Genomic DNA, 15,505 nt, shown 5'->3' on the forward strand with positions numbered 1-15,505 from the left:
GAGGGCGGGGGTCTTCGGGATCAAACCCAGGGGTCCTCCACCGTGTTGGCTGTTTTCATGGCCTAGATGTGGGCGGGTTATCTCCGGAAACCCGGAGTACTTTCCCCCATCTGGCAGGGGGATCCGCCCTAGTCCCAGCAGTCTGTGGGTCACTGGGATCTCGGCTGCTAAGTAGTCCTCCATGAGCCCAACTGCTGCCTTCAGAATTGTAGGCCAATGCCGCAGGACCCACGCCCTTCTTCACCACAAGAGGATGTGGACAAATTGTTCCATAATCACTTGTTCGGCCAGTTCAATGGTCGTGTGTCACTCCAGTTGGAGCCAGCTCCAGCAGGCATCCTTAAGCTCCTGGGTGACAATGCAGGGTCGTGTCCCAAGCGGATAAGTCTCCTCCCGAAACCTACGCCAGAAGGTTTCGGCTGTTGTGTCCAGAGCGTCCAAGATAGCAGTCTTAACTGATTGGTAGTCTCAGGCCTCCTCGTTAGGAAGGCCTTGGTAGGCGGCCTGAGAGGCCCCCATCAAATATGGGGCTAGGAGCATGGCCCATTGTTCTGGGGCCCACGCAGCAGCTGAGGCAGCCTACTCAAATGTAACCAAAAATGCCTCTGGGTCATCTTCAGGACCCATCTTGTGAGCCGGATGGGTAGGGTGGGGGTCACGGGGGCTCCTGCCCCACCTTCCCCCCTCTCCCCTCCTACCCCAGCTCAGGATTGATTTTCGATCCTCAGCACTGATCATATTACAGCAGTAACCAAGTCATCTTTATACCATTGAGCTAGGAAGCTGTAACCATTTCTTTTGGATGTGGGACTTGTTAATGTTACCCAGGCCTTCATAACCTCAAGATTAGACTGTTGCAATTAGATTAGACATGGGGAACATCTTAAAACCATGTAGAGACTGAAAATGGTGCAGTGTACAGCCGCTTCCTTATTCAAGGCAGCTGCTCGTTGGAGTACATGACACCAGGGCTCATGGCTGCCTATTGGACTGCAGGTGGAGTTTCAGGTGTCGATTAGAACACATAGAGCCCTAAATGGCAGCTTAGAACCTGCCTCTCCCTTTGCGCCCTATTTCCACTATTACAGTCAGCAGAGGTGCATGAGCTAAATTCTCCTCAAAATCAGAGAGAGGGAGGGCCTGAGGACTCTGGAACTTGCTCTCCCTCTTGGTCCAAAATAGCCCAAAATTGAGGACCTGTAATACTACCCTGCCTGAATGAATAGTTAGATAAAAAGGGGTTGTTAAAGAAACCAGACAGAAAAGGTAAAACAATAGCCTAGATAAGGAGCATCCCCTCAAACACAATAGCCAGGTTTATAGCCCTGAAAATGGACTCGAGACCCAACACTAGTGACAGGACTGCTTGCCAAAGCAGAGAATCTGGAGATCAAAAGACACCAATCTGTTAAAAGCTCTACCCTACTGAGACCTTGAGGCAATGAGGGTGGGGAGAGCTGTCAATGGCTGCACGCTAACAGAGACACAGATGCAACGTGGTGCCCAGGAAAAACATAGGGGCACCAGGGCCAATTCAGGTCTACTAAGGTCAATGCCAAGCGTGGGTAAGATAACATGCATGTAGGTTTCTGGCATTTTAAATCCCTTTCTTTAAGCACTGTGTACTTTTTTCTAAATAAATCACTTTGTTTTGAAGAACTTGCCTCTGTGCTACTGCATACTGTTACTACTTACACTCCCAAAGGGAAACTCTGACAGGTACCAAACTCCCTGGTCTTGCTAGGCATCACAGTTGGGTATCAGGGACATACAATCCAGAGACCCAGACAAAAAAAGTGCAGACACAGGCTTGCTACTTGAAAGGGGTTCACCTGGGGGACTGGAAAAGGGTCTCAGAAGGGGAAGCCTATCATGGGACTGTGTATTACTGATTGAGAATCAGCTTTTATAAATATATTTATAGTGCATGTAAATAAAGACAAAATTGCATGTGACTGGGGCATAAGCCAAATCACATCTACAAAAATCCCATGTAAGAAAGAAGTGTAGTTACAAAAGGTGCTAGAAGCCACAAATTCCCATCGTTAGAGCCATACAAACCCTTTAACCCCGTATCAAGAAAAAATTAGTTACCTACAGTTTGGTATTCATCAAAACCACTCAATAACACTAATGATCCTATATCAACTGACTTACTGTTGTCTGCTTTACCTGCCTTGCCTGATGAACTGCACAGCTTCATGCTTAACTGAGCAAGGACATAGAAAATCCATTTCCCTCATTCAACGTAAAGTTGTCGCTTAACTTTCACATACCCTACCACAACATTAATTGTCTAAAGTAAAAAGAGTAACTTCTGTGGTGAAAGCTTTGAATATTCTTGAGTTTCAATTATGTTTTAAATGTATTCTCTTCCGTCACATATTCCCACATCCATATACTCTAGCCACTCGTGTTCCTTGTCTCTACCACACCTAAAATGGGCATTTGATATAATTAGGGCCTTACCAAATTCATGGTCAATTTCGGTCAACTTCACGGTCATGCAGTTTTAAAAATAATAAATTTCATGATTTCAGCTATTTAAATCTGAAATTTCAGGGTGTTGTAATTGTAGGGGTCCAAAAAGGTTATTGTAGTGGGGGGTTGTGATATTGCTACCCTTATTTCTGTGCTGCTGCTGGCAGCGGCACTGCCTTCAGAGCTGGGCAGCTGGAGAACAGCTGTAAAGGCAGAGCTGCTGCCAGCAGCAGTGCAGAAGTAAGGATGGCCTGGTATGGTATTGCCACCCCTATTTCTGCACTGCTGCCACTCTCCTGCCACCCAGCTCTGAAGGCAGCACAGAAGTAAGGATGGCAATATTGCAACCCCCCTAAAATAACCTTGTGACCCCCCCCTGCAACTCCCTTTTTGGTCAGGACTCCCAATTTGAGAAATGCTGGTCTCCCACTGTGAAATCTGCATAGTATTAGGTAAAAGCACACAAAAGACCAGATTTCACGGAGGGAGGCCAGATTTCATGGTCCGAGACACATTTTGCATGGCCGTGAATTCGGTAGGGCCCTAGATAGAATAGAGAAAGTTTCCCCTGCACCATCCTTTCCCAATTTCGCCTTTAAAATCTCAATCTGATCTTATCTCCCTGGCAATTTAAAATGAAAAAAAATTTCAAACCCAAATTAAATTTTTGACATTGCTGGAGTAAAGTAAAATGGGTGAGCAGCTGATCAACAACTGACTCTAACCAGAAACATTTACTCCTAGAGAGAGGCATGTAACTTGGTATATCCCCCTGCAACAGCTGCTCCTTTTTGTGGAAATTGAGGCTAGAAACATGTGTCTGTTGTAATCTGTATACATTGTTATACTGTATGATCACATAATATTAATGTTTGAAAATATGGCTTTTCCATTCATTCAGTTTCCAAATTCCTCCCTCAAGAGATCTTAAACAAAATCCATAGAGAGAGACAATGAAATTCACCTCTGCTGTACTGAGCCAAGATGAGGCCTTCCACTCTATACCCAGATTAGGGCTGCACAAAGATCCCTGGACAGCCTGATATGGAGCATAACAACAGGCTCAAACCAGGGGAGGTATTTATATTTGTATTTATATATTTGTATTTATATGAGTCCTTTATCCCACCACTCTGTACAAGTAGCACAGAATCTATAGCAACTGTACCAGCCCAAAGGCAGGAAAAACGTATTACAACCCTACATGCTGGCTCAGGTTTGGTTGAGGAGGTGAAATCCAACCATCTACACTTCAATGGCACAAAACCTGATTTACTCAATCAGGCTGAAGCGAATTACACCCTTCATCTATTCTGAATGAATAGAAGGGCTTCAAATGATGCAATTCTGAACCACCACAACAAATTCTGTTGATATGGTTATAATGGAAATTCTGCACATTAAAAACTGGGGGTCTTATTGCTGCGCCTTGAACTCACCAATAATGATCTCCTCTAATCAACTTGGCTAAAAATCATTTGGCTGAGGCATTTAAATTGATTTAACAAATCTCATCCCAGTTAATATTTTGCTCATTTCATGTATGGCTTATGCTTCTGAAAAGCATTTTTCAAATTTTAGTATTGGACAGAATTAGCACTCTGGCTTTTATGATAATATTGTTAATTTAATGCATGACTTAGAGTTATACTTCAAAGCAAATTGAAAAAAATATGTCTGTTCTCTTGTTGTTGCAGACATCTCTGTTCATGCACTGATGATCTAACCTTAAATTTTAACTTAGACTGCACAAAATTACTCTCATATTTCAACAATACTTTTGTAATTCAATCATCTAGTCCATCAATTTTGGATAGGTTTTGCAATAACCTACCCGTGAAAGCAAAAATGATTTTTAACATTATCTTTTTATGTTTATTTTCTGGAAGGATCCACATTGGATTTTTTTATGTTCTATGTATACAGATATATTTAATAAATAATTTAGTAAAGGAGGAAACAGGCCATAGATATCATATATATACCCTGTCTATTAAAATATTTTTCACTATCCTATTTTATGCATACTTCAATTAACTGAATTTTTAATGATGTTCACATATAGTGACTGTAACTCGTTTTTAGTCAGGCTTTAGTCTTTCATCTGCTCTGAGCCCTTGCCTTCCTGCCATATCTTACTTTCTTTCACTGATATGGTTGCTGATTCTCTACATGGTTTACTCTCGTCCACTTGATTTTTTTGGCCCTCTCCCATTGCAAGATCCATCCTGCCAACCCTGTTTCCTGGCTCACCCCCAATATCTGCTTCCTCCCTTCCTGCTCTTATGCTGCAATGTTATTGGTAGAAATCCTATGGCCAGGCTGACTTCCTCTACTACGAATTCATGCTCTCCCCCTCCAGTTCTTCCACCTTCCTAACTAAGCAATTCTACTTCCTCAATTTAATTGAATCCCATATGCTTAATCCCAGACACATTTTTGTCATCTTTTGACTCAGTCCTCAAACCTTCCCCTCCTCCTGTCTCCACTTCTCTCTCAACACAGGTTCTTGCTGATTGCTTCCAAGAAAAGTTGATAAAATACAACATGACCTTCCCCCTCCCACTGCCTCTCCTTCCCTTCTTCCTTTCCCTCCTGCAACTCTCTCCTTCTCCAGTCACAGACACAGATGTTTCTCATCTGCTCCCCTCTCTAACCTCTCCATTTGCTCCCATTACTCCATCCCATCTCTTGATCATCCTTGTGCCTATTCTCATCCTCTCACTTTTCTCCTTAACCTCTCACTCTCCTCTAGCTCATTCCATTCATATTACAAGTGCACATTAGTCCCTCCCATCTTAAAAAAAAATCCCCAAACACGCTTGAGCCCACTTGCCGCTCCAGAAACTGCCCAGCCTCCCTTCTGCCTTACATCTCTAAATTCCCCTTTCTCTTGTCCTGCTACACCTTACATCCGAGTAATCTTGTTCACAAATTCAACTACCAACTCTATGCTGGTGACTCACTGATCTACCACTCTGCTGCAGACCTATCTCCTTCTGCCCAAACTAAAATCTCAGCCTCTCTCTCTGATATGTCCTAGTGGCAGTCCAGCTATCAGGTCAAGTACAACATGGCTAAACAGTACTCTTAATCCTTCCCCCAAAAGCTCTGCCCACTACATCCTTTTAGGATCACTACAGACACTTGTTGCTCAGGCCCATTATCTGGATCATCTTCAATTGGATCTCTCTCTAGGTGCCCATACCCAACAATCTATAAATCTTGCAGATTCCTTCTGAACAACATCTTTAAGATCTTGCCACTCCTAGCCATCCATACAGTTAAAAATCTTCTCCAGGCTCGCATCATCTCCCGTCTCAATTACTGCAACATCCTTTTCTCTGGGCTTGACACTGTAATCTTACCCCGCTCATATCCATTCAAACTACTGCTACAAAGATCATTTCCCTAGCCCATCACATTGACAATGTCATCCCTCTCTTTGCATCCTTCACTGGTTCCCCCTTTCTCAGTTGCACCAAATATAAGCTACTTCTCTTCACTTTCAAGGATCTTCACAGTCTATCCCCCCAACATCTCTCTCTTTCACCACTGAGATATTGACTCTCATGTCCATTTACCCCCGGATGCCAGCCTCCATTTTCAAACAAGCACCTCTGTGTATTCTCCCATGCTGTCCCTCATGCTTGAGAGGAGCTCTCAATAGGAATCTGCAAAACTACCTTATTATCCTTCTTCACAACCCTCCTTAAAATTCTCCTTTTCTGTGATGCCTACAAAAAACTTGAAAACACAGTTAAGCTACTGGTGTGTGGAGATACCACTGCCAATCATGCTACTATTCTCTCATTGTTTCCTTGAACTCCCCCATGTGTCTGTCTGTACCACCTGCTGTTTCCTGTTCTATACAGCTTGTAAGCTCTTTTGGTTCTGTGTTTGCACAGTGCCTAATACCAGGGGTCATGGACCATGGCTAGGGCTCTTGAGCATTAACACAAATCATCAGCAGCAGCAGCGGATTCAGTTGTGTCTACAAATAAATGTGGATCCAAAATCTGCAAGCACAAACAGAAGCAGTTTGATATCTAACGCTCTGTTTGTGCCCATTTTGAAGTGTCTAAGAAGCTATCGTATAGAATGTAGTATAAAAATATTATGCTTAAATCATATAAAATGCCTACAAATTAAAATAAAAACTGTTTAAAAAGTGATTTACACTCTCTTAAATGAATCATTTAGTAACTCTATAGTTACAAGAATAATAAAATCTCTAAATATCTTTGGGGTTCCTATAATAAACCAAGCATGCAGTAATTCTAGAATTATAAAAGAATAAGTATGTAGTTGCTATTATAAGTTAAGCAACTCGCAGCTATATGGTTATTGTACTAAAGTAAGGTTTCTACCACAGCTTTATTGCAAAGTCACTAGCTTTTATACATTTTCCTAGATAAATAGGTCTATTGGGTTACTCCATTAAGAAAATTCTTTTCATGAAAAGCATTTAATTTTCTTCCTGAATTGTTTATAATAATTGACACAACTACTGATAAGCATCATGATTACCGACTAAATATGGCTCTTTAAATATCTTAATTCTTTAGTTGATACATTTTTGCCACTTAGAACCTTAATTAGATTATTTAAGTTGATCACAGTTTTGTTGAAGAATAAACCTTTCTTGGTACAGAATGTAATTATGCCTTCCTCATCTGTGAGTTTCTGTTAATTATGTAATGAGTAATTAAAGATTACTAAGAAAGATATTCTGAACTAACTTGCCTGTTATCTGTTAAAATAGAGTAAGTACTTGGATATTTAGGGCCTATTTAGTCATTTTACATAAAAAAGATCTTCATTTTACTGGGGAGATTTTGTACTACATACAGTGCACTTGCTTGTACCTCAATAACCTCTTCAACATATATAGAATTAAACAGTTTGGAGAAAATCCTAGGTTTGATATATTATGATACAAACATAAAGCATTTATAAAGCTATCAGCAAAGGAACATGTGTAAGCTACCAGCCAAGAGCAGCCACAATATAGAAGTTGAAAAGGCAGCCAACTTTAGGTCCTGTTCCTGACACCCTTACTCATGTGAGTAGTCCCTTTATTTTTAAGGGTTGCAGAATTAGGCTCTTACCTTGTAATTAAAAAAATTACTGTGCCGTGGAAAATTAACTGCCAAATCACACAGAAATAATGACAGCTGTTAATGATTTAATGTATCATCTTTAGTAGCACCGATAATGCATATCAGCTCAGCTTTGCTGCACCCATTCTATTCCTTGCAAAACAATGTCATATCACAAGATCATATCGGAAACTGACCTAGAATTTGAATAGAGCATACAGCAAATGTATGTCCTCTTGTATGTATACTATGGTAACTCGGGATAAGTATCACATACCAATTTTCATAAATAATTCTACAGACCATTAAAGCAGTGATTCTCAAATTATTGTACTGGTGACCCTTTTCATATAGCATGCCTCCGTGTGCGCCACCCCCCCCTTAAATTAAAAACACTTCTTTACATATTTAACACCATTATGAGTGCTGGAGGCAAAGTGGGGTTTGGGGTGGAGGCTGACAGCTCGCGACCCCCCATGAAATAACCTAGTGACCCCCTGAGGGGTCCCGACCCACAGTTTGAGACCCCTGCATTAAAGAATGTCGGTGGTGAGTGACATGTGAATTGCCATATTTGCCATTATTTTGTTGTTGCTTTAAAAGTACAGAAAAAGAATGGCTATTAGGAATAAAAGTGAAACGAGACCCACAAAGATGATATGCAGATCAAGATGACACAGTGCAGTGAGTTCTGCATGTTGCTTTACGTGCTTCATGACTTTTCTGCCTATGCATCCAGCACTTCTGGAACTCAATTAGCTTAGGGGCTAAACACCATCCCTCATATCTCAGACTGAAAACTTTGAGGGTATCTTTGCAAACTTGATGCGAGTATGTTGCAGTTTTAATTAAGGGGCTCAGACACTACCAGCCTATTTCAACTTATTTTTATGTGCAAAGCACTTCTTAGCTTGCACTCTACCATGGAAAACAGAGAAAAACACATCAACAGGTTGGGGCAGGGGAGGGAGCTGAACATACAGATTGCATTAAAAGGTTGCATAAAGTCACAAACCAGAGCTGTGCTGGCTGCAACTCAGGCAATCACATTAGGTTATTATGGCAGTGATTACTGCAACTCCCAGAATGACATACAGAAAACCCTGCCATCTGACACGGAAAGTAGTCATGTGTTGGGATCAAAGAGGGAATAGGTCCAGAGAATTTTCAATCTGTTACGTGAAAGCAAGGAATAAAGTTGCTTTGGAAGAAATCCAAAGAGTCTGTCCAATTATTGAGGTTCAGTGAAGTAGCACGCCATTACACAGTCCTCGACACGTGTCGTCCAAATTCAGTTTGTTCATGTACATGGCAGGATGTAGAATATGACAAAGAACACAACACAAAACAATTAATTAGAAAAAGAGGGGAAGAAAAATACAGAGAAACTCACAGCAATTATGTTGAAAAAGTCATCATCTCCGAGGGTATCCAAAATAGATGATACAGTTTGCTTAGCAATTGTCAGACGGAGTCCTTTCATGCTGCCGCTGACATCAACTAAAATGACCACATCTTTTGGAGAAGTAGCTGCCTGTATGTACCTAGACCAAGAAGCAAAATGCAGACTGATCTTATATTTTTTTATATTTCTTAAAAACACATTGGTGGTTGACTGTTACCTACCATTTTCGATTTCTGCAGTCAAATGCAATAACTCCATTCTCATCTGGTTCCCATTTAATTCCTGTTTAAAAAAAAAGATTAGATTACAATATATCAGAATGTTCATTATACGTGTCTTCGCTAGTGGTGAAAGTAGCATTTAAAGGATTCTAATATTTTATTGATTGAGCAGACATGCTTAAATATCACATATAAAGAACTATAGCAGTTGCTGGTCACAGCAGTAGCTAATGCAGGAAAAATACTTTAACAAAATAGGACCATGGGAAATACAATCATGTTTCTTTCAGACCACTGCAGGGTGAAGACTGCTTCACCACTATTCTGTTCATCACAATAAAGAATGTGGCTCGAGACCTCGCTATGCTTAGCAATGGTAGTTGGCAAGAGCGTGATGATGCTAATCAAGTCAATTTCCCCACTACTCTTTCTACCATGACTCAACTTGCCAGGGACTGTCATGCTTGATGGCATCACTGACAGGTTGTGTTTCAGACATTTTGCCACAGACCACTTGACTATGATGAGGTAATGTCTCTGACCTGTGGGTCAGAGGAAATATAATACTAGCTTTCAAATAAAGAACATCAACAGGCCAGTCCCCCCTGTTTTTAAATCAAGATATTTCTGGATTTGCATTCAATCCCTAGAACAATAAAGGATCCTCTTAAAATAACCATGCTAGAATTTCTACTATCGAAATGTCAAGGATCTGAAGACCTGAACTATAATCTAAAACCTATAGAGAGAGATGTGTCAGTCATCAGCCAACCATAAATACATATATACAAACACTGAAGACTTTAAGGTCCAGAAAACAGCCTCTAACCAACTAAAAGAGCACTTTTACTCTTTCACTACTGGCCTGATCTTGAATTAGGGAAGTCAATGGGAGCGTTGTCATTGAAATTAATGGGAGCAGGGTCTGGTGCTATGTAAGAGCAGAGTGTTATGTAACAGCCTGTATTCTGTTGGCGTTTAATGGGTGTTAATCAATGTATGCTTAAAATAATCCTTTGAGATAATCAGATGGCATCAGGCCGAAGATGCCAAGAAAGTGCAAAATAAAAGAAGGAATGAATGAATGAATGAATGAAGAGGAAATATTATTGCATCTATAGACAGAGCAGAATACCCAAGTGGAGAACTCTCTGAATGATCTGAAAGGTGAATTATCTTCTTTTATCTTCTCACACTATTTCAGGTTAAGAAATTACTTATCTTTTTGTGCCTCGTAATTTTTTCAAGTAGAGAGAGAGCCAGAAACACAGAAACATCCTAAGTGTGTCCCTAAACATTTTTTAATGCCTTGAAACGTATATGAACATTTTTCATGCCTTACAGCAAAGGCAATTCTCGTCTCTATTAACCTACAGAGAAGGTGTTTGAACCCATGTCATCCTATACGTGGAACTTGGCATGATTTCTGGTTTTCTGTTTTATGTCCCATGGTTATCTAACCCCAGGGAGAGATGAGTCCCACAGCACGAGGGAGAGGCTCCCTTTAAGCCATATGAATGAGGAAATTATTAGCAAGGAAAATGCTAATTTAATTTGATTTAGCATAGAAATAAAGATGTGTAGTAATTACTTTTACTTACCACAATATGAAACAGCTCTACTACTCCAAAATAAGGCTTTTTACATTATTGTTAGCTGTCTGAGTTCTATTTCTACAGTTGCAATGTTGATATAACTTCTGCCTGAAGTCACATTTTCATAATTCCCAAGCAAAATTAAAACATCGTTTTTTATTAAAAATTCAAATCCAGCAGAATTACACGATATCTCATATGATACAGCACTATGCAGAAAAATGCCCCATGGGTCTTATCTGTTCTCACCAAGAAACATGAGTACACCTAAAAAGAAAAGGAGTACTTGTGGCACCTTAGAGACTAACCAATTTATTTGAGCATAAGCTTTTGTGAGCTACAGCTCACTTCATCGGATGCATGCAGTAGAAAATACAGTGTAGCGATAATCAAGGTGGGCCATTTTCAGCAGTTGACAAGAATGTGTGAGGAACAGTAGGGGAGTGGAGGGGGAAATAAACTTGGAGAAATAGTTTTACTTTGTGTAATGACACATCCACTCCCAGTCTTTATTCAAGCCTAAGTTAATTGTATCCAGTTTGCAAATTAATTCCAATTCAGCAGTCTCTCATTGGAGTCTGCTTTGAAATTTTTTTGTGGAGAATTGCCACTTTTAGGTCTGTGATGGAGTGACCAAAGAGATTGAAGTGCTCTCTGACTGGTTTTTGAATGTTATAATTCTTGACATTTGATTTGTGTCCATTTATTCTTTTACGTAGAGATTGTCCAGTTTGGCCAATGTACATGGCAGAGGGGCATTGCTGGCACATAATGGCATAAAGCACACTGGTAGATGATAGTGTGGCTGATGTGATTAGTCCCTATGATGGTGTCCCCTGAATAGATATGTGGACACAGTTGGCAACAGGCTTTGTTGCAAGGATAGGTTCCTGGGTTACTGTTTTTGTTGTGTGGTGTGTAGTTGCTCGTGAGTATTTGCTTCAGGTTGGGGGGCTGTCTGTAAGTAAGGACTGGCCTGTCTCCCAAGATCTGTGAGAGTGATGGGTCATCCTTCAGGATAGGTTGTAGATCCTTGATGATGTGTTGGAGAGGTTTTAGTTGGGGGAAGAAGGTGACGGCTAGTGGCGTTCTGTTATTTTCTTTGTTGGGCCTGTCCTGTAGTAGGTGACTTCTGGGTACTTTTCTGGCTCTGTCAATCTGTTTCTTCACTTCAGCAGGTGGGTATTGTAGTTACAACAAAAAACTTTAAAAACAGACTCCAACGAGAGACTGCTGAATTGGAATTAATTTGCAAACTGGATACAATTAACTTAGGCTTGAATAAAGACTGGGAGTGGATGTGTCATTACACAAAGTAAAACTATTTCCCCATGTTTATTCCCCCCCCCGCCCCTACTGTTCCGCACACGTTCTTGTCAACTGCTGGAAATGGCCCACCTTGATTATCACTTCAAAAGGTCCCCACCCCCACTCCCCCTCTCCTGCTGGTAATAGCTCACCTTACCTGATCACTCTTGTTACAGTGTGTATGGTAACACACATTGTTTCATATTCTCTGTGTATATAAATCTCCCCACTGCATGCACCCGATGAAGTGAGCTGTAGCTCACGAAAGCTTATGCTCAAATAAATTGGTTAGTCTCTAAGGTGCCACAAGTACTCCTTTTCTTTTTGCGAATACAGACTAACACGGCTACCCTGAAAACCTATGAGTATACCTATAATTCTGCAAACTTTTTTCCCCACTTTGTTACATGTGTGTGCTAGCATGCATGCATGCACAGCATTTGCTGGAACCAGTGATGTCTCATCTTCAAATTATGCCAACTCGCTCTGAATTTCTACATACACAAGATGCACAGTGAGAAAATGTAGGCCTTGCAAATAGGATTGGAGTTTTGAAATGGCAAAATTGCAAGTATGGGCTCAATTTCTTTTGTAATTTACATTCAGTTGTATTAATTTCCTAGTTGTCATAATACAAGGAATTTGTAAGCAGTAAGCCAAATGCACTACATTGGGTAAATGTACAAAACATGGTGTTCCAGTTTCAGGGTAATAACACCCGTATTCCCCCTCAGTGCTCCCTCGAGGGCACCCTCTTAAGGTTCCTGGCTCCCAAATGCCATCTCTCTTGGGCAGAGAACAGCTTCTCTCTCTCTCTCATTCCCACGGTTTTAAGGCTGCACATCTCCCTGCCTTACACTATGATATCCCCAGCAAGCTAGTATGTCTAAAAGCCACCAGCTGTGTTTTACTTTCTCTGCAAGGGTTATGAGCAGCATATTGCCAGCAGTTACAGCATACCACACCAACCCTTCTAAGCAAGCATCTTTATTCTTAAGGTAACAGTATTACAGAAAAACACGTAAGAAACCAATAAAAGTTCCCCTACACATGCCAAAAGCGTACCAGAGGTCGCCCATTCGTTTTATGGGGCCCTAGTAAGCCAAAGTCTTTCCAACCCTTCTGCAGGGGTTGGACTGAAGATTCTGCCCATACGTTGGATTAGAAAGAAGGCCCCAAGTCAGTTTAACCACAAGCTTTTTATGTCAAAAGCCTTTTCTTTGTCTGTTGGTCTCTGGAAAATCCAGTTTGAACTAGTTTATGTGAGCCTCCCCAAGGGTTGTACCTCTTTAAAGGTGTTTAAAACCTAATAATTCACCTTAATCACCCCTCCACACCCACCCTGTTTTTGGTTCTTGGTGGAGCTGTGATAATCATACCCCGTAGAACAGAACACAGTCATACTTTCAATCCCTGCCCCAGAGTGATACATACATTTAATACAATATGTTCCCACAAAGATACTACATGCATTTGCAGTATTTGTCACACCTAAATTGGGTAAATGTGCAAAAGCAAGGAACAATATATTTGCTGTGGGACGATTCCCATTTTTTTCACAATTCCAAATATTAATGGGGGGAAGGGGATAAATATTAATAGCCCTTGTTTTTTTTCAGAACTCTAAATTAAGTCAAAGGAATCTGTGGGTGCTTGCAAAATTCAGGACCTGCAACACTAATTTTTTTCATGGAAACCTGTAGCAATATCACCTGTTCATTTTATTTTAATTAATATGCATACCTGGATACTGTCTAAAAAATCCCTTTGCACTTCCAAAATACTGCCATATGAGAGAAGGGTCACGGTCAAAGTTATCGACAAACACCTTGTTTAAGGATTCTGACCAAAAGACTCCATTTACGATAGCTGGATCTGAAAAAATAAAGAAGAGTGACACTCAGTTGATAGAATCCCTTGCACCATATCATCTTTGGCTGATTCAGTATCTAAAGTCATTGATCTGTAATTTGTAGCTCATAAGTCAAGTGCACTCTCTATATGTGGCTCCTATGAAGTCCAGTGAGTATTTCTCCAGGACTTTCTGGGTCTCACCACCAATTAACTTGGTGTGTATAGGTCCCTAGAAACTATTTTCCCCAGCCTTCATTCCCAGCATTCAGGAGATGACCCACAAAACACACCTACTCCAAAGACAGCGAAAACTTTCTTCAGTAGCCAAGAGAGAAGAGTGAGGGGAAAATGCACTTTCCAATCAAACTAGCCTCCCAACAGCTAGCAGTGTGTGGAAAGATGGGTGTGATGATGTTATCTTGTACTATAACATGATACTGCACAAATGGACAATGGTGTTGAGTCATGATGATGCAATGTTATCATGTATTAATGCAACATGACAACACAAATATTGGATAAAGTGGCAGGAAGTCATGATGGGATTATTTTGTGTCTCTCTAACACTCCATTTCTTAATGAAGTTGCTTTGAAGCAGTTACAGGCATACTTACAAACACTTTCAACACTATTTATGTATTTTACCTAGTGGAAATATATACATAGGTGCAGAAGATCACAGATTAGTGATGTATATATTGAAAGAGTTCCAAGATATATTTTATAGGTGAGAGTTAAATTTGTTAATTAGAACATATAACAGAAAGGGTCACATCACTATTATTGAATAAATGTACTGTAAGGGTAACAGATTATTAATTACTTTAACTCATAATTTACACACTTTTTAAGACTCAGGATTTTTCATGATAATGTTATTTATGTATTCTGTATGAATGTTTTGTACTTAGTATGGTCACTTTAACTGTACGTTAAAAGTTTATTTGTGGGGATAACATACATAATATCCCTGTCAAAAGACAGATTCTATTTCACCACTTCGTGACCTATGATGTGTACTCTTACACACCAACACTCCTATCTTCGCTGAAATCTTTAGAGGGAGACCCTCTGCATAGTAGTATCATTTTTTAGTACAGTGGAGTCTAACGTATGTTTTACTTTATAAAACCAGATACTGGTCAGCATGCACATTAGAAAGTGAAGTGCCTTTCATTTCCTGTTGGAGTATGTATGCATATTGTCATTTACTCTGCATTCAAACAAATGCATAGCAAACACAACATAGCACTAACTACGATGTGAAAAAACATGGAGCTTGGATTTCCCAGCACTGACTGACCTATTCTTTTATTCCCATAAACAGAATAGTACATGAAAGCAAACTAAAACTCTCTATGTGAGAAGATATTTTTTCTATTACATTTGTTTTTTCTTTTAATACAGCATGGTATATTCAACCAGTGACACTTAAAATCCTAAAACACCCTCGTATTTTTGTATGATGTAAAGTGGTTATTTGGCATAAAAGTGACAAAGCAAAATTGAATTAATATGTTTGGAAGCCAAGGTTTTTGA

The 15,505-nt window shown here is 40.2% G+C and overlaps 1 protein-coding gene across 4 annotated transcripts in view; it reads right to left on the reverse strand.

Annotated features, from left to right (window-relative positions):
• The window catches only part of CACNA2D3 (calcium voltage-gated channel auxiliary subunit alpha2delta 3), a 728,899-nt gene that overhangs the window by 389,924 nt on the left and 323,470 nt on the right, over nt 1–15,505 (reverse strand). For all 4 annotated transcript variants that reach the window (XR_014712447.1, XM_084634438.1, XM_084634437.1 and 1 more), the window contains exons 6-8: nt 13,856–13,987; nt 9,210–9,270; nt 8,977–9,127 (exon numbers count right to left, since the gene is read on the reverse strand). Coding sequence is in view for 3 of the 4 variants with exons in the window: in XM_084634438.1 (XP_084490564.1) it covers nt 8,977–9,127; nt 9,210–9,270; nt 13,856–13,987 (344 nt within the window). In the remaining variant the exon portion in view is untranslated. The remainder of the gene's footprint in view (nt 1–8,976; nt 9,128–9,209; nt 9,271–13,855; nt 13,988–15,505) is intronic.

The sequence above is a fragment of the Lepidochelys olivacea genome, assembly GCF_965140295.1.
Source record: "Lepidochelys olivacea isolate rLepOli2 genome assembly, chromosome: 7".
Taxonomy (NCBI): domain Eukaryota; kingdom Metazoa; phylum Chordata; order Testudines; family Cheloniidae; genus Lepidochelys; species Lepidochelys olivacea.